At 35.8% G+C, this 21,251-nt stretch overlaps 1 protein-coding gene across 8 annotated transcripts in view; it reads left to right on the forward strand.

Moving 5' to 3' along the window:
* The first annotated feature begins 10,016 nt into the window (after positions 1–10,016).
* Positions 10,017–21,251, forward strand: part of arhgap42b (Rho GTPase activating protein 42b) — a 169,881-nt gene continuing 158,646 nt past the window's right edge. For 5 of the 8 annotated variants that reach the window (XM_039647515.2, XM_039647517.2, XM_039647516.2 and 2 more), the window contains exon 1: positions 10,017–10,385. In XM_039647515.2, coding sequence (XP_039503449.1) covers positions 10,232–10,385 — 154 coding nt within the window. In that variant the 5' untranslated portion in view covers positions 10,017–10,231. The remainder of the gene's footprint in view (positions 10,386–21,251) is intronic. The other 3 variants (XM_039647518.2, XM_089135355.1, XM_039647520.2) reach the window with 1 other exon arrangement.

The raw sequence follows: 21,251 nt of genomic DNA on the forward strand, positions 1-21,251 counted from the left end.
CTACAACTAAAGCGACATTGTGGGCACTAATTTGCATCGTTTTCTAATTTGCACAGTTTTGACCATTCAGAGTCTGGTAAATGCGCTGTAAAATTTAATTAGTTCTAATTAGTCAAATCTAAAAAGTTTTGACTTGCTGTACTGCCTAAAAATTGCATGATGTTCTTGAACCATTTGGAGTACATGCATGGTTGTGGTGTCTTTTGAAAGACTTTGAGGTTTGTTCCTAAACAGTCAGAATCACTGTAAGTATTACTGAGTAATAGAACTTAGAACACACTAAAAAAGGGGGTAAAAAACTTTCTGCCTAATTTTTTTTTTTGTAAATGGATCCATGCAGATAACTAGCTGGGAGCTATATTAACTGGAAAACTCAATGGGATAACAGCATGAAACCCCAATTTAAAATTTGATAACAATACCTTAGAAAATGAGAGTTTTACATGTTTATAGGCACTTCCCAAAAATAAAAGTCCACTCGGAGACTTCAAATGACCCTTTGTAACCATAGACTGCTGCTTTTCTTGAATGCTTTACTGTACAGTCATAATATTGGGCTCTAATGAAAGGTTACACTTAGAGCTATTCTATTTCTATTCAGATTTACTGTCAATGATTGCTGGCACATAGTAACTGAAGCATAAACACATTATAGTGTGTTTTTTTTTTTCAATTTTTGAAACATTTTTGATACAAAATAAGTGCTATGGTTTTACAGTTTTTCTCAGTCGCTTTGGTGCATTTCTCACATCACTATTTACACTTGCACAACAGTTAGTTCAACCTCCACAACATTTTGTCGTTTGTGCACATCATAGTAGCAGTTTCTCATTCCTTCCAACAAATTGCAAATGCTTTTGGACATGCATCAATTGCTTTCATACAAATCACTGCTTTATAACATTATCATTTGCTTATGTCATATCAGTCCAAATTAACTATACTTGTGAATGCTGAATAGTCATTCCATATAAAACTAATAGTCCATATTTGTAGTAGATTATTTGGTACAAAACTATGATTGTACCTGCTGTGTTGACTGTATTTTAAAATCGTTCGAATCACAAGAGTCTCAGCTTTCCAAAGACACGTGACATGTTTAACTTTGCAACTACATGTCATCTTATTCTAACCCTAACCCAGTAAACAAATACTCTACTAACACACTAATGAGAGTTAGTTGATATGTAGGTGCAACGTTATTTATAGTCAGTAGAACGTGTTAAAATTTCCATCAAATAAAGTGAAATCAAAGTTAAACAAGTTATGATGAAGAACTTGATTAAAAGATCAGTATTCGATATGAAAAAAAATACTAGTTAATGATTTAGTCAGAGGTTAGGTCACCTTTTACTTTGCTTTCTTTGAAAACAAAATAACTGTGATTTATTGTTGCATTGCTGCATCAATAGGAATTACAATAATATTAGCTAAGTTCCAAGTGCCCAACCAACTGGAACACTAATCACCATAATGGTGAATTCAAACAAAAACATTTTAGGAAAACCAACATCAATTTATGAAGTCTTATGTGATGTTCTCTCAAATATTTCAGATATTGACAAATCAACATGCAAGATGACTATGGAAAATGAGTGAATGCAACTAGAAAGATATCTGCAGAAGTGTAAGACAGGATTGAAAAGTCTGATAAGATTTGACATTCATCAATTTTTACATGTTTTAATGTATTTTTTTTTTTTTTTTACAATTACAGCCCATTCTCACTCCCAAGGCGTCACCTAACTGACGCCTTGGGAAGCATTTGGACATGCTTCAATATTTGACGCTTTAGGCGCCCTTTAGCGTCAGTTAGATGACGCCCTAGGATCGCGTGTATCCTACCCCCACCCCACACCTAAACCTAACCGCGTCCTCTAACTGACGCTTTCCTTTAGCGTCAGTTAGATGACGCCGTAGGATCGCGTCATGTAAGTGACGCTAAAGGGCGCCTAAAACGTCAAATATTGAAGCATGGTCAAAGGTGACGCCTTGGGGTGAGAATGCGTTGACAATTAAGACATTAAATAAAGTTAAATAAAAAGTGTTTTTTTTTTCAATGTAGAAAGGACTAATGTAATGTCTGGCTATTACTATAAAAATAAAAAATATATAATATAAAATAAATAAAAAACATCCATATACAATTGATGAGCACTGCGTTAGTTGGCCGTGTGTGGCATTCCCAGTTGTGTCTCCATGAACTGCATCCTCTGAAATCTCAATCATATCCTAGCTCATCATAATCCACACCACACACATTATAAGAGTCTGGATCTGCACATTTCTGCTAAAGGATTAGGAAAAAGTAGAATAAAATACAAATATTGCTTTGGATTTTACAAACAGCAGTAAACTTATGTTATTTGTAATGTATCATTTATCACAAAGAGTTCATCTAAACAGGCCTAGTTTCCAATGATTTCCCAGGGTTGACCGTAAGAAAAATGGCTTTATGTCATTCAGCTGGATGAAGGTATGTATTTTCTTCCCTCTGCATGTATTTTTTTCCCCTGCCATTTGTTTTTTTGTCTTGTTTTTGACAGAAATTTCAACATTACAATATAAACAATAATGCATGCAGCATCACAAAAAACAATGAAACAAGACATACAAATTGGGCATACATATGGGCATACAGGGCATACAAATTGGTACATTGAGGAAATTGGACAGACTAAGCCATAATAATGTTAGCATTGATCTCATGTCCTTTTGTATTCCTTCATGTTTGTTAAAACTCATGCTACATTAACCAAATTATCATTCTAATCATTCTTCTTTCAAAAGATTCGGACAATTCAGAAACCACTGGTATAAGTGGAACGATTGGGCAAGTTTATATTACGAATTCTAGGTAAATGATGCATTTTGAGGTCTGTATGATATGATTAAAAAAATCAAATAAAGGTTAAACTGCTTAAAAATTGAGTAAAGACGTCTCTGTCTGTAATTGAAATCCATTTGGTTTTCAAAGAAGTCCTATAAAGTAGTTATTTGTTTGCCACTTTTCACAACACAATCTTTCCAACCTCCAAAGCAGTTTCAAGAAACGTTAACTTTTAGGGCCAGATTTACTAACAGCTTGTGGCAGTACAAACCCCTCTTTTGGTGTTAAAAAACCCTCTTTTTGGTGTCAGTATTTACTAAAGACAGGCAGTGAAAAACTAGCACTGAAAATGCATAGACGGTTATTTTTGCGGCTGATCTTATTGCAATCTGACCAGATTGGTACAGAAGGCAGACAAGATTTGTAGGGATACAACCCATCCACTTTCAGTGGAGTTCAAGCCGCTCCCTTCTAGTCGTAGATATAAATATCCGAAAGTTAGAACAAATCGAGCAAAAAACTCATTTATTCCTATGGCAATAACCCAATCAAAAAGGTGGGGGGAGGGGTATGATTGGAGAATACATGTGAAGTAATGTGAAGTGGTTTTATTTTGTATTTTTACCCATTTATTTATGACATTGTGTATGTGGATAATGTTTAGTTGGGGGCCTTAAGCACATTTTCGCGCAAATTCATCCAAAAGCGTCAAATTTGGCACAGATGTAGCTCAGGTCATACCGAAATGATTTAGCTAGGGCGCCGGGGCCAGCGGCCCTCGGGGCCAAGATGGCGGCCAAATCCAATATGGCCGCTGCCCGAAAAGGGTTCCGGCTATAACTTTTGAACCACATGAGTTACAAATACAAACTTGATATGTTTTTCAGCTTAATTGATCATGAGAAACACATAGAAATGTTTATATATATGACCCAGTATATCTGGACCCCTTGATCCTCCAATTCCAATATGGCCGTTGTCCAAAAAAGCAGTTTGGGCAGTAGAATGGGGCCTTACATTCCATTGTTCGCGTAAATTCATCTACAAGCATCACATTTGGCACAGATGTAGCTGAGGGCATAGTGAAATGATTTAGTCAGGGCGCCCAAGCCAATGGTCCCTGAGACCAAGATGGCGGGCAAATCCAATATGGCCGCCTGAAAGTGATTCGACTATAGCTTTTTAGTCAGATATCAATACAAACTTGATGCAATAACCCAATCAAATAAGGTGGGGGGAGGGGTATGATTGGAGAATACATGTGAAGTAATGTGAAGTGGTTGTATTTTTTATTTTGTATTTTTACCCATTTATTTATGACATTGAGTATGTGGATAATGTTTGTGTTGTGGATTATGTGTGATTATATGTCAATATGCCTGTATTGCACAACAAATTGCCTTTCGAGGACATTAAAGTTTTCTAAGTCTAAGTATATGCATTTGTAAGAGTTTACCTTTTAAATCTGGCCCTTAATTTTCCCCCAATCTGATTCTTCATACTCTCATTGAGCAGACTGATTCATAATTTCACCGCTCATTACAATGATGAGTCAAACAGGACTCCTGGGACACCCTATTAGCGTGGTCACACGGGAGACTTACATGGCTGGTGAAGCCAAGGCCTCCAAACACACACCTCAGCCAAGATGCTAAAAAATTCATTGACGTTAGCTGAAATCTAATCAGGAGCTTGCAAATAACGAACCCGCGCAGGGAAGCTAATCAATGAGGTTGCCTGCGTAGCCTATTGATGTTTATTGTGTGTGCAATTATACCAGACATATTACTGACTGCACTGGTGCTCCCTTTTTGCCTGCGTGTGTGTACTGTAAGTGGGTGGGATTTGATGCATGATGTGGGAGTACGGTAAGTGTGATGTCAGTGCCACTGCCAATGCAGTGTGGTCGTAAGGTTTGACTGAGTGTGTGTATTTGTCTATACAGTGTCTGGTATCATCCTAATTAAAGAAAACTGCTTTGGAAGACACCACAGGCGGCCGTGCTACACTGCAATTAGCCTAGCCTCACGCAGCCTGCTATTGTACGATTGCGGTTAAATAATTTTTTTAAAGAACTTTTTTTCCCCCCACTGAATTCTCCTCTAGGCAACACAATTACATTAAGCCTCACATTCACCGAGCAATCTCTCAGTCATTATCCCATCATAGGAGCATTTCCGAGGCTCAGGCTGTGAGGAGGTCTCTGGTTCATCAACAAGACTGTGAAATAGCTCCAATTCTGCTTGTCACCAGAACTGACATTTGCAGAATCAAATTGAATTGGTTGAGACCTGAATTTCAGAAAAAAAATACATCTGTGGGAATTCACAGCCTGCACACCAAGTGTTTTGCTCTGTGATTTGAGTTTTGAGTATGAAATGCAACATTGCAGGAGTAAAAATCCCATTTATTTTCTCTTTAGAAGAATTGTGATGCAATATGAAACATTATCAAGACAGACTTCTCATGAGTCTAAGATCGTGAAGCGGTACCGATACGAAATGTACATTTGCTTGAAAACACAGTTGGTAATATTTTGATTAATGGCTTGGAACTCTTATTGAAAAAGCAAAAAAAACAGTAAAACGTCACTGAAAAAGCAGGTGGTCACTGTTGCGCTATAGTCTTGTCAACTTAAATCACCAAATCTAATTGAAAATAGATGACCTTTTGTCTCGCTACAAAATGGTTGTCAGGGTGAACTCCACTTTATGGGCTGTCTATTATGTTGCACAATTGTTTTGTTTGCTGATGTGTCTTTGAGTTTTGGGGTAATGGAAAATGTAGCATGGCGTTTGCAAATGAGATGGCTGAAGTGTTTTATATTTTTCCTCCTGCTTTGCGTCGAACGAATGCTCATTTGGAATTTGACATCATTATCGTTCCAGCGTGCCCTGTATTTGTGGCCGATTCTACCGGCTCCAATTAGGCTGAAGTCTAATTACTTTCATTTAGTAAGGTATTAATTCAGAATTCACTCTCTCCCCACTCTCATTAGTTCTGGCAGGATCTATCAGAGAGTATAATTACAGTTGCCTGTTTGGAATAGAAAGGGGGAATAAAAGAATGAAACCTGCCCATATGACATAACAATATTTATCGACTGATATATAGGCCTAAATGTGATTTCTGGTACTTTATAGTTTCGGTTGTTTTATTTCCTTGGATTATATTTATGTGAATTTGGGTTTGTTTTACATCTGGGTTAAAGGTGGTGTGGGAGTTGTTTAAGGGTTTGGTTTATTGTTGCCACACATGTCTGGCCTGTTCCATCAGACCTTGAGAAACGCTCCAGGTCATCAGACATCCAGCAGTTTTGCTGATGTCACACACACACAGATACAGTAGATGTACACTGGTGTATGGCCCTTCAGGCTGTACTATTGTCAAAGCCATCTTTCTGATCTGTTTCTCTGTCTCTCTCTGAGGATTAAATGAGTCAACCAGTGTTTTTTTAACTATGCAATTAAAGGACAACTCTGGCGCAAAATGAACCTTTCGTCTAATAACACATTGGTACCTAGTCGACCGTTCTCTGAGAGTTGTCTTCATGATAATCGAATGTAAAGAGTTTTATCTCTAAAAACTGTTTAGTATAACGCTAGTATATAGGGCAAAGAGTAATTAAAAAATAAAAATCGCTAGTTAATACCACTAACAAGGCTCAAAATAGCCCCACACTAACACGGTAACATAATGATGGTCCCCACATGCAAACTGAAGCATTGAGAACTTTGTAATTGTACAGACAGTTTAATATGAAGATACTTTCTTGGTTCGACTTGTCAAGACTGTTTTCCAAAGTTGGCTCCTGCCTGTATACACAAAGTGTACTGTCTTTATAAAAATGACTTATTAAACTGTCTGTACGCTTACAAAGTTCTCAATGCTTTGGTAGGCAACCTCATTATGTTACCATGCTAGTGCAGGGCTCTTTGAGGCTTGTTAGCGGTATTAACTAGCGATTTTTATTTTTCATTACTCTATGCCCAACATACTAGCGTTATACGCTAAACAGTTTTTAGAGATAAAAGTCTTTACATTCGATTATCATGAAAACAAATCCCAGAGAACGGTCGACTAGGTACCAATGTGTAATTAGACCAAAGGTTCATTTTGCACCGGAGTTGTCCTTTAACTTTTTTTTTTTTTTTTTTTTGGCCGCCACCCGCATTTTTCATCATTTTCACAAACTTATTATGGCCTCCAGAATATTTTTGTTTTATGACTTTCTGAACATACAATAGACCTATATCAAAAGAAAGAACAGAGCCTCTGCTTTAAAAAAAAAAAACAAACAAAAAAAATCCCTTTTATTCTAGCATTTCATTTTTGATCAACGCATAAATGAGGGTAAGTTTCTTCCATTAAAAAGCAACATTTTTTGAGAAAAAATATTTTGTCAAACACTACATCCAGATGAGATTCGGAATGATAACCAACCAACCGCTACTGCCTATTGGCACGGACGAGCCATCTTAAACCGGTTATCTGCTCCACTGTAATCTGTATGGCAGGTGATATGAGCTGTCAGCACATTTAATTAATTATATCTCACTGAATACCTAATTTTCACCTTGGTTGTTTTGTTGCGAAGGTCATACTGTAGATGTAGCTATGATACAGAACACATGGGATATTTTATTCACAATACACAACCAATAGCACGGTAATGTTAAATCTTAAATCTTACTTGTGAAAAGTAATTCCTGAGCGATAGTCTGCTGATTTGATCAGGAATATGCTGCACAGTGCTCTGGCATCTACTGCTGCTATGCAACACAATAGGAATACGACCGGTTCAAGATGGCGACCGGATTTCTCGGTGCACAGCAGCCAATTGGGCATCTAGGCCGTTTCTCAATATGCCTTCTTGTCTGTACTTGTGTTCTTGTGGACTTGTAAAACGTCATCAGTCGCGGCCCAAGTACTGTCCCATTACACAAGTTTGCATTTAGGCAAGAACGGTTAAAAATCCCGGATGTGTTCTTGACACTCCCATTTTACTGAGGATGCATCGGTTGGTAACTTGTGTGAACTTGACGGCAGAAATATCCCATAATTCATTTCGGTATTCGTGGAAGGAGCGGGAAGCAGAGAGAGGAAGGTCAATTTTAAGTTACCTGAATATTACCGGCGTTTTTTCCCCCGTTGGCTAGTGATGTACAGAAAACAAACAACAGAAGCAGAATTATTTAATAATGAGACAGGTGTTGCTTTATTGTTATGAATATACATTACATTGTGTAAGTATGTAGAGTAATCCCTTGGGCGATAAAGCCTGGCTGTTATCGTCAATAATTCTCGTTGTTTGGGCACCGCAGACGGCGTCTGTGCGGGGGTAACGTTACTATTGCGCAATACCTGCAAGAACACATCGTCTCAAACTGTCAGCAGCGTTCTGTGTGCTCGTCACCTCGTGAGTTCGTTCTTCCAAGAACAACTAGCAAGAGCTTTCTTCTTTGCATTCTAGGTTTTGAGAAACGGCCCTATTGTAATGTCTATGGTGTGTCCCCTTCTGCTTCCCCAGATAGCAAACTGACATTAAATCAACGTGGAAATATGACATAGAAACAACGTTGATCTGACATTGTTTTGCTCATCGAATTAACGTTGAACCAACGTCAGACGCGTCATTCTTTCAAAACTAACGGAAAATCAACTTGAAATCAACGCGTTGTTTCAATGTTATGAAAGCAAACCAATTTTCGATTTTCATTTAGCTTTGAAGAATGCCGCGTCTGACGTTGGTTCAACGTTTATTCGATGAGCAAAATCAACGTTGTTTCAATGTCATGAGAGACGTCGTTTCCACGTTGATTCAATGTCAGTTTGCTGTCTGTCTTTTGATCAGGAGATTTAGTAATCTTTCAGAAGATGTGTGATAGCGCCCCCTATCATAACAGTTAAAACAGAGACATCAGGAAATTTCTGTGAATGGTGGGGAAAGAGAAATGTTCCTCATACATAATCATTTATCTGTTTTAAATTTTGTCATTTCATCTAAACATCAACATTTTTGAGATTAAGGGTATGTTTACACAGCAACGATGTACTAAAAATGGAAACATTTTTCCTTTTTAATTTTTAGTGTTCAGACGACAATGTTATAACAGCGGTCCTCCAACGCATTCTCAACCTTTAGCGTCATATGTGACGCTATATGACAAATCGGCCAAATGCTATACATACATGGCACCCGTTATCGTTAATATAACACGCACTGTGATGGGTAGGTTTAGGTGTGGGGTAGGGTAGGATAATCTCATATTACGCTAAAGGATTTATGACGCCTTGCACTTGTGTTATAAACACTTTTTGTGTTATGATGATAACTAACAAATGTGCGTACAATTTAATTATTTCCCATATGGCTACCACCTTGGCTACCACCTATCCCACCTTGGCGCATCCTCATCCTGCACACTCTAAATATTAGGGGTGTAACAATATGTTGTTTCACAATTTATCACAATTCAAAAATGCATCAATATATCGTGGATAGAGACAATATACTATATATTGTGTATACACACATAATTATAATTCACCCAAAAGGAAAATTTCTGTGTGAGAAAAAAAAATTCACGTTTTGGTGTCAGTACTAAAAGTTAAATATAAAGTATATTAATGCCAAATGTCTTAAGTTAAGTAAAAAGTGGCCAACATTATTTTAAATATATCTAGTCAGTGAAAGAGTGCAAGCATATTCGTCTAAAATAATTCTGTATTATTAGCTTATACCCACACTGTAATATAAAATTTAGCATTTTAAGCAACATTTTTTTTTTAATCTCACATGCCCTGGAGTATCACAATAATATTGTATCATGATTTTAGAATTGGCATATGTATCAAATCTTGACATATCGTTGCACCCCTACTACACAGGCTAGGTCTATATCTAAATAGGCTATGTGAAAATGTAAAAGTATTTAGTGCACACTGTATTTATCACTGAATGTTGTTATCCTCTCTACACTGTACATGGCTATAGATGCTTTTTTTTGTGATTTTTCTGTGTTGAAATACCAAAATAATTTTTTTATAACTTATGAATGAATGTCACATTAACAAAAAATATTGATAAATAGATTGTTTACTAATTGTGTTGAAAGCCAAACGGCATGTCTCTGGGTGCTATCTAATGTAACCAGCAGGAGTCTCATGATCTCAGGCTGACTGACTGCAGAAGTTTGACTTTATGAAAGTTCAGAGCGCGGAAGTGAAGAGAAACTTTCGCATGAATCTCTTCAAAAGAGTGAGCGACTCTTCCCGGGTTTGTCTGAGGATGATGATGATGATGATGATGATGATGATTATGATGACACGGATCCGTTAGTGTGTCTGAGCCTGAGGAAATATTGAGGTGTTTTGTGAGGCTTTATTTCAGGTCTGATAATGGGGTTGCCGACTCTAGAGTTCAGTGACTCTTTTGTGGACAGTCCGGATTTTAGAGAGAGACTTAAATGTCACGAGATCGAGCTGGACCGAACCAACAAGTTCATCAAAGAACTGATTAAAGATGGACACCAGCTGATCTGCGCGCTCAAGAGTGAGTACTAAACATTTCAATTCATTTCAATTCACGACCGCATCTCTAACCGTTCATGTTGGCTGTAACTCAATTCCTAGTTTGCTGTCTACCTTGTTGCGGTCACTACAGACGTGTTCTAACGCGTACTTATGATGCCCAAGCCCAACAATGCAGTCTAAATAGGCGTCTAACTAAGTTTTGACAAATAGCCAACGTGATGAATTAAAAACATCCGAGTTTGCGTAAAAGCCAAAAATCCAGTGATAAAATTACCACAGCTAACAATTAACACAGCATGAAATGTAGCTGGTTTAAACACATCAAACAAAATGATACATTTTAGCCTCACCTCACTGATCTTTTTCTGTTGTATCCAATCGAATTCACAGAAATTTTAATTATTTTAACGACCAAAACATAATATTTACCTTGTTACTGCATGGTGTTCCCTCTAAAAAAAAGAAAATAAACTATTACATTTAAATTGATATCATTTTCATTTGGACTCTTTCTACAGCATGACGTGAAGACAAGTAAATAATGTCTGTACATTTGATAAGTGTGTACACTTGTTGTGTTGACTTTTTGAAGCTATTCGACATGGCTACCAAAGATAAAAATATCAAACAATTATTTTAAAGAAATGAATTACTATAATAATAATAATAATAATAAAAAAAATACTTTATTTAAGCTAAATTGCAGCATTGAACAACATTATAACAACATTATAATAACATTATATACAACAATGTTACCCAGTCGGGCGTATTGTTGAATATTTAACTAAGATTTCTTGAATGTTTATTGAAAACGAAACAGTACATCTGACTGTTAGTTCATATCATGAGTCATATCGCAAGTCCTTTCACTACCTTGTTGACCATTTAAAGGGATAGTTTGAAAATTGTCATAACTTTCTCACCCTCAAGTTTTTACAAACCTGTATGCGTTTCTTTCTTCTGTTAAACACAAAAGTAGATAAGATAAACAACAAGGGGTTTTGGTGAACTATACCTTTAAAAGTTTCAAGTCTTAAAAGTATTTAAGGCTTTTAATAGAAAGTGACTATAACATGTATTATTTTATCATGAATATGCTTGTTGTTTCATAAATATATGTAGATTCAGATTCATAAATTATTGTGTGAAATCATGGTACTTTGTGTGATGAGATATAACCCAACTATAAAATTAAGACATTTTTTTTATATTCAGGGTAGAGAAACAGAAAAGGAGAACATGAATTTTGAATGTCAACATTTCTATTTCAGTTCATGTTTGAATGTTTGTGTGATAGTATCTATTCAGGGGTTATTTAAAGTTCTAAATGACAAATAGTTTACTGATCGAGGTCACAGATAGATAGACTGTAGTAATTTCCAGGGAAGTATTTCACTACAGGCTTTGTGTCTATTAACATACACTAGCTATGTTTCCTTTCAAAGTTGTGAGTTTTAAAAAAAATTGGAATATTGCATTTAGTATTGTTCAAGAGAACAAAACTTCCTGAGAAATTGGAAATATCTGTAATAAAAAAAGAAAGTCACTGCAATTGGGGAATCCACTGTTTTTGTTTTTTTTTCATACATCATAAATTACTTGCATCTCAGAGTGCACTGACAAAATTCAATTTTTGTGCAATGACAAAATTCAAAATTCAGTGCACAAAATTGAATTTTGACAAAATTCAATAAACACTGTCATGTTACGGCATCTTGCCTTCAGAGGCGGAAGCCTGATGTTTGGGAACGCAGTTGTATGAGACAGTTCTGGGAGGTGAATATACCCAACCGTTTGACATGCTTTGGCTCGGCCATTTCAGACTAAAGCAACATTTCAGAAGCTGCAATGAAATTGTCAACTAGTCAGTTCACTTTATTAAATCACATACTCTGTTGAGACAAATGTCCCTTCCAGACAAACACCATGTGCTGTTAAAGAAACTGCGTTCTGTCTTTTTACCGGTAAGATACCATTCACACATCAAACTAAACTTAGTGTGATTTCAATTATAAAAAATGACCTTTAAACGCTGGGCCATTTTATTCGTCCACCTGAATAAAGAGAAACACTCGTTTAATTTTTTCATTTCAGGTTTTTTTTTTTTTTTTTTTTTACTTCTGAGTGACAGGGAAGTCACATGAGGAATTTATTCAGCACTGTAAAAAAAAAAAAAAAAAAACTTTCACTGTAAAAAATAAAATAAAAAATGGCAGCTGTGGTTGCCAGTATTTTACCGTAAAAAATATGGTGTCAACCTTTTATATTTTATGGGACTTCAATTTATGGGCATAAAAAACTCATTTACAATAACAAAACGTCAGCTTGGATGCTAGTATTTTACCGTAAAAAATGGTAGCAACCTTACTTTGGAGTTAAATTTACGGCAAAAAATAAATAAACAAACATCAGAAGGACTTCAGTGGTAGAAAAAAACATCAGCTGTGGTTCTCAGTAATTTACCATTAAAATACGGTATTTTTTACGGGACAACCCTAAATTTGAATAGCCGATAAACGTTATCAATTTCACATGTTTAAACTCTGCTTTATACATTTATAATATAGTGATAACCACCATAATAATACAGGCGGTGAAAAAGGAAACCACATGATGATTCAAAGTTTGGTAACGCTTCCTTTTACAATCCAGTTACCCATGTAAATACTATGTACTTATTTTAGTAACTACAATTACTGGGTAATGGGCTCTATGCACTGCGGTATTTCCGGTGAAGGTGTAAGGATGCTCGATAACTTCCGCCGATCGTAGAGTCCAATGCAATACCGAGAATTTATATTGAATTTTATACTCCATGGTTATACTAAAGAAACGTTAGTCACAAAAACAGATAAAACAGACACCCCTTGTTGTGTTTATGCTTCTTTTTAAAATTATATTAAATAAACATAACTATATATAAAATGACATCTAAACGTATGTACATTTCGTTTCAAAGACGGGAGGACAGTAAATTTTGAAGTCTCTGCCATAATCCCGTTTTCCTCCGCTTAAATCTCCACAACCGGAAATGGACGAGCATCCTTCCGTCAAATGCGGAACTTATGCGTGCATATAGCCCATAACTAGTACTAACCCTGAACTTACCCCTGTTCCATGTACTTACCTTATATTAGCCAGTACTTTCAAGGTAAGTACACTGTAAGTACTGTACCGTAAAAGGAAGCGTTACCCAAAGTTTAATACCATTAGTTTTCCACAAGCTGAGGCACATATTAATGTAAAGATGGTGCACAGTGTCATACACTCAAATACAAAACATCATCATGGGGACACGCACATGACTCCAAAATAGTGCCATTCACATTCATTAAACAACAATATATGATGTAATATAAACCCCAAATGTGCATAACTGATAACAAAAACTTAGAAACTAAGTTTTAATGAAATAACATCAAATGTGAAGTGTCACGCAGGGAATTCTTTGAATGTCAATTTAGAGAAACAACAAGAACAGAAAAAAAGAGAAGAGATCAGAAATCAGAGATCAGAGAGCAGAAACACAACAACTACAACTAACTTCAGCCACAGCTTTAAATCAACTGAAGATAAAAGAAGACATTAAATATCTGAAGATTTCAGCAGAGGAGGATTAATCAACTCCACAAACAGCAGTCTCACTTATTACTAACCAGATCTATCACACAACTACAGTTCTGTTTGAGAATAAACAGAGGTGTAGATGTTGATTATTTATTGTTTAATTAATTTGAAATTACCATAATGGTGATCTCTGTTTTCTTTAGTTGGTCTCTTGACCATTTACTTTTTAACATTAGTTTCTCTGGCTGCTGTAACTCACAGTTGTTTTGGCAAGACTATCAGAGAGTAAGTGAATTAGGTGATGTTGGTTATATATTGATGTTGACATAATCATCATGAAGTGGCCTGATTCACTGTGCTCATTTAGAGTCTTATCTTTGATAATAATTTTACATTATTGATTGCTGTAAACCTATGATTCTACAGCATGTGATCCATCAGTGTTGTGATAATCTGAAGACATTCAGAAACATTGTGCACAAGAAAGGTTTGAACTACTGTATATTTAAGACACACTGACGTCAGGAATCAGCAAATTAATCTCAACAACGGTGAGCTCATCAATATCTCCCAGCATGCATTGCAGCTTGAATAAATTATTTTCTTTTATTATTATTATTATTATCTGTTTTTATTGTTGCTGTTGTTTTTGTTGCAATTTTTTTAATAGCTTGTTTTGTGATCAGAGTTTAATGTGATTATTTTGTTGATTGTCACCATTGTTGAGATTCATACAAATGATTGTTGATGTGTGTGATGGTCATTTTTACCGTAGTTCAAAACCTTTTTTAAACACCATGGGTTTCTTCAGATTATCTGTTTGTTACTGCTGGCTCGCAAGCTGCACAGAGCTATTATATTCAAAAACATGAAATATATTAGTATTAAACATTCCTCATACAATGAAAGGTAAGACTCTTTATGAGATCAGTGAATCAGGCTTCTACATGACGATTATGTCATGATCTATAACCAACACATTTTCTCTCTGATTTTCATGCCATAGCAGATGTGTTTTATAAACACAGTTAAAGCAGTCAAAGAAAATCTAAGGTTAGAAAGTCAAGGGTCAAGAGCCCAACTAAAGCAAACACTCGACTCCATAATGACTACAAATTGTATTATTTTCATTTAAACATACATTTCTAAACCTCTGGTAATTCTCATTAATAACTTTTATGACAAATTGGATTGTAATAGAATATTTTTATATTACAGGAAACCATAGCTGGCAGTTTTTTTCTTTCTTTTTTTATCATAAACTGAAGTTCAATGCTATAAAAACCTAAAATATTACTACCATATTTTTTATACAGTAAAGCACTTGCAACCAGCTGCCAGTTTTTTTGCAGTAAAATTTAGTTCAGTGCTGTAAAAAACTAAAATTGTTCTACCATATTTTTTATGGTAAAGTACTGGCAACCACAGCTGTCAGTTTTTTACTGTAATCTTTAGATCACTGCCATAAATCCTAAAATATAACTACCCCATTTTTTTTTACAGTAAATTGATTGCATTCAGCTGCCAGTTTTTTTTACTTAAACTTTAGTTCAATGCCATAAAACATACATATTTATATCATATTTTTTTACAGTAAAGGACTGTCAACCACAGCTGCCAGTTTTTTACCGTAAATTTAGTTCAATGATGTAAAACATAAAAATTGCTACCATATTTTTTTTTGTTCAGTATGGTACAGTGAATGCAACGGTAAGGTTGTTTTTTTTAGTGTACTTCCAAAATCCATACATTTAACAGTATTTTACTGTAAAATTGTATTAAATGTCCCGTGACAGCTATATATTTTTCACTGTATATAATAAGGGTACATATTCTAAGGGTACTTAAGGGTATATATTCATGTTTTTTATCATTACAATTATTTTTTTTTACTTTGAGCTAATGTGATTCCACCATAGCTGATGCACATCTTTTTATTGGATAAAAAAAAGAAACTGAATGTGTACTTTTTATGCACCTTTTTATAATTTACGTGTGTCTTGGCTTTTCCATTTAGCATTTTTTTTTACATGAAATTCCAAGGCAGATATATCTTCTTCTTTTTTTCTTTTTTTTGTAGGTTGATGTATGCTCAATTAAAATTACATTTAAAATTAGTATGCCAATTGGTGCTTGGCTGCCATATTTCCAGTATATTTTTGTATGCATCTATGAAAGCATTCACACCGTTTCAGCTATTTGACTTGCCAAATGCATTAATGTAGATGTGCTGTGTGTGGAATGCTGGAATTGTGATTCTAGAGGATGTGGATACATTGTGGGTAAATACAATATGCCCCCTGCCCCCTTCAAGGTTCCTAGATTACCTGATTCCCATGCCAAGGCCGTGCAAATGCTGCTGCTTCTTTTTGCATAATGGAGGTTTTACCTAATGATAATATTATGCAGCACCGCTGACCTTCAGACATGGAAACAAATGATAACTTGTTTTTAGTGAATGCCACATTGGCTCAAAGATAACAGTAGACAATAGGATAACTGTTTATTGCTGTTAAAGAAATAATTAACATTCAGAATTTACTCAACCATTTCATTCACATGGGGTACAAATAAGGTGTGGCCCCTTTAAGAGCTGTGCACTCCTTGTTGAACTGTCGGCAGTATTGTATTGTATGTGCCGTGTGCCTCGAACGAACACCCCTTTTACTGTCTATGCGGACACCTATGCGGGTATATCATGTTTGATGCTCATTTGTATCTTATTTTGTTTATTAAGTAATGAGCACGAGTTAGATTTGGGAATAAAGTGCGAGTTGTGAGATACCAATCGCCTCTGTTCTGTCTGGCCTCTGCATCCAATAACTTCAGTTGTGTGCTACTGTTTGTGGATTGTGTGAATATAATGCATTTAATCTAATCTGGCAACTGGTCAACATTAGACAAACATTGTTCCGCACTTCGTGACGTACCCAGGTTTCAGCTCACCACGCGAGCTACGCCCTTGGCAGTATAAAAACTTCTTGTGTCTTGTGTCGTCAAAACCACTGTAGGGAGTCAGGAATTGGAATTGTGAGTATTGAAAACGATCAGGATAGAGTGTTTTAGCATATATTTCGTCCCTTCTATCTCAACTGGGGTCTGCCCACAGTGGGTGGAGTCAGGCACTGACCAGGGGTTTAGTTACCCTTTAACAATTAACATTACCTGACTAAAGTTAGTATTTTGTGAATAAAATATCCGAAATGGCCTGTATCATAGCTACATGTATGACCTTTGCAGCAAAAAACCCCGCGTGAAAATCAGTTCGGTATTTAGTGAGATATGATTCATTAAATGTGTTGACAGCTCATATCACCTGACAAACAGATTAGACTGAGCAGAGCGGATGACCGGTTTAAGATGGCAGCCCCACGGCTCGTTCGTGCCAATAGACTGTAGCGGTCGATATGGCATCTACCTATATGATGTCTATGGCGAAAACCACCAAACACAAAGGGGAACACCGGACTACAGCCAAAAGCAAAGAAAACGACGAAGAAAAAAAAGTAGTAGCTAGCAAACGTACGGGTGAAAAATATGACCCGAGAAGGGTTTGGGACAGGAGAAAAAGCATGACATGTGTAAACAGTGGGTTGCATTTAAAAAAAAATGGAGAGAGCTTCGTGACAAGCTAAATATAGGCTACAGATAGATGGCGATCTCGCTTGCATTGTAACAAACAGGTTAACCCATTAAAGGAATACTCTACTTTTTTTGGAAATAGGCTCATTTTACAACTCCCCCAGAGTTAAATAGTTGGATCTAACCATTTTCGAATCCATTCAGACGATTTTCTGATATTTAGAAGAATATCAATTTCTTGTCCCATTGACTTCCATTGTATATATTTTTTCCTACTATGGAAGTCAATGGGACCAATGGGACTCTCTCTCCCTCAGAGGGATGGTTGTCATTGACAGCGACAACAACTCCCGTGAGCCCAACGTCCTCAAAGTACGTCTTTTGTTATTATTTACATTGAGTGCCCCCTGGTGGCCATAAACTACATACTCTACGTTTAAATAAGTACTGTACTTTTTTGAGCTCTGCCAACCTATAAGAGTTTACAGTGCATATGAACTACTTTTACATCCTTTTTTGAAGTTTGAAAGCCATAATTGTAAGGGAAAATCATAGAAGCATAGACTTTTTTTTGTTCCATTGGAGAAGCATAGACTTTTTTTTGTTCCATTGGAAAAACGAAAGTCATATGAGTTTGGAACAGCATGAGGGTGAATAAATTATGACAAGTTTTCATTTAATTGAATTTATTTCCTTTCTTCTTTTTTTTGACACTCATAAAACTCTGTTCCTTTGCTTAATTCACATGTCACACAAGACTACCATTCAATCTAGGGGTGTCACGATTCTCCAAATCCTCGATTCGATTAAGTTATCGATTCTAAGGTCACGATTCGATTCGATTCTCGATTTTAAAAAAAAATGTAAAGCGCAGATTGCTATGCAATTTTTAGACTACACATTTATGCATTATGCAATATAAATTTGTTCACAATGTACACTACACCATTGCCAAATTTAAAATACAACAAAAACAAGTAACATCATAAATGTAACAATAACTTTCTTAAGTCAATTGGAAACTTAAGAGAAACTAAATGGCAGGTTACTTTGCTTTTGTAACTGCAGTCTTCTCAGAAGATGAGCTTTATGTTCACAATCACAACAAAACAAACAAAAGCAATAAAACAGCAATGTCCATAGACTCCACACTAGTCTTCTCTGAATAATTAAGCATCTTAAACTATTTCCGAACAGTTATATTCTGTTATAAAAAAAACATATACCACACAAATAACTACTTTTTATCCCCTGAGAATGATGACTGTATTTTTCATTATTTTATGTTCTTCCTAAAGAGGGATATGTTGTTTTGTTTAGAGCTGCTATTATCAGTTTCACATATAGCGCCTAAAAACGCGTAGAAAACGCTGGGTGCGCCGCATTCTTCATTTTGCAAAGCGCCAGGGCGGTTGCGCTTCAGTTGGTTCTTGTCACATGACCTATTGTGTGCGTATGGTGCGCTTGCGGTATTCTGAAAAGTTGAGATGTTTTATCTCGACGCGGCGCGGACGCGCATGGAAAAAAAGAGCGCGCCGCACCGCTTCCATTATGAGCGCGCATACCGTGCGCCTACATTTGAAATAACGAACTTGAGCGCGCAAAAGACGCGATATGTGAACCGGCCCTTAATCGTGTTGCCAGAGGACGAATATGGTACGCACATAGGCATAGCAGAGCTTGCAAACTGTGGCTGTTTTGTCGACAACGCGAACGCTGTCAACATACCGCACTGCAAATCCAAGATACCTTCACACCGGCGAAGCCGGGTGTTCAAGTTCCGTTGATGGGTCTTCTATAGTTGCCATATGTGTCAGTTAGAGGACTCGCAGCCTTTCAACAGGTGTTTTGTTTTCCGCACTGTGATGAGTCATTCATCATGAATGAGTCATTCATCATAAACGATCTGTTCATTGCCTCTGTCACGCGACAAATGAACAAAAGACTCGGGAGGTTAAGTAATTATGTTCTCTGTAAATTATTTTTCACTGCATTCAATATGTACATCTTCTTAATGTTCGGGGAATTTGCATGTTAATAGTATAACATTTAAAGCCCCTGAAATGACTAGCAAAAAAGTTTAGTTAATTTTGATGAACGAGATTGAACAATAGAGTCAGTAAAACGATCCGAACTTTCCATCACGGACACGACATGGGGCGTGGCAGTATCGACGATACCATTTTTTATTTCGATTTCGATACCATTGAATTAATTTCGATCGATTTCGATTTAATATCGAAATCGTGACACCCCTAATTCAATCTAATAAATTTTGTGATCTTTTATAACTAGCATTTTTTTTTATCAACCAAATACACTTTTAATAATATCCCCCAGTCAAATGAACCCAAATGAATAAAACTGTGTCTTTCAGACTGGTGTGTCACTGGGTGGCAGTGCAATTTTGTTCACTTCACTCAATGCTTCAGTGGGGTGCATGTTTTTTGTAAAGGTCACATAATCCTTCATTTAACAGCAACGCATAGACGGTTAGAATCTAGGATGGTAATTTTCTTTGGCTTTTTCTTAATGTAATATACTACATTCATTGAGCTACTTTACCATATTTCTACCTTTTTGCAGTGGCGTACAAAAAAAAAAAAAAAAAGATCTTACAATGTACGTGAATGTGCAGTTGTTACCATCTATGTGATCTGTCCCCCTGTAGTTAATCAGTTTATCCCTTAAAACTCATCTTTGATCACAAAAAATACATATTTAACATTCTTCATACTTTAAAATAGCTTAAATTTAACTACAACCTTGACTCATTTAGTATACGCAGTTCTATGAATATCCACATTAGCCACGCCTCGACTCACTCACATCTGAAACCTATACAGATATAGAAATTTAAGATATATTTGAATCATTAATTTCACAAAAATAAATAAATAGTCATATTTTTACAGTTTTATAGATGTATTTCAGACTCATTAACCCTATCTCCAAACCTAAACATAACCTAACTTTGGAAAAACATAACAGACAAGTTATTTACAATAAGTTATTGCAAAAATGGCAAAAACCATTTAACATGTAACAATATGTGCATTCGAGGCACTCACTGGTGTTACAAGTTTTGTGTGATGTACAGAGTAGAATTTTATTTGCTAATCACTGAAAATAGTAATAGTAATGAGGCACACGGAAGCCAATAAGCATTTGATATCACTGATAGAAGACTACAATCGGGTGTATTTTATGCAAACAATATTCAGCATATTTATTGTCCTTTTTTCACAACATATTTAGAAAATGAAAATTCTGTCATCATATGTAGTTCCAAACTTGTATGAATTTCTTTCTTCTGCTGAACTGTTTGATTACCCATGTTCTTCAAAATATCTTTTGTGTTCAGCAGAAGAAGAAAAAAATCATACAGGTTTTGAACAACTTGACGTGAGTAAATGATGACAGAATTTTAATTTCTGGGTGAACTATCCCTTTAACAAATGTGATTTGAAAAGAAATTTATTTGGTCATAAATGCAAAAGAATCAACCAATTAAATTCATGAATTCAATATTCATCGTTTAAATAAGGAAGGTAAGTTCCTTACGTAAACTGTAAGGTAAGTTGTTAATAAATGATTTACATTTCAGATGCTGTCAACACGTCATTCTTGTATGTTTAGTGTCTATGCAAAGCAAGTAAATGTAATAGAACGACATTTTACTTATATAGATACTTAGGAGATCATGTTTGTGTATAAGTTGGATACTAGACAC

The sequence above is a fragment of the Pimephales promelas genome, chromosome 10, assembly GCF_988280905.1.
Source record: "Pimephales promelas chromosome 10, fPimPro1.hap1.1, whole genome shotgun sequence".
NCBI lineage: Eukaryota > Metazoa > Chordata > Actinopteri > Cypriniformes > Leuciscidae > Pimephales > Pimephales promelas.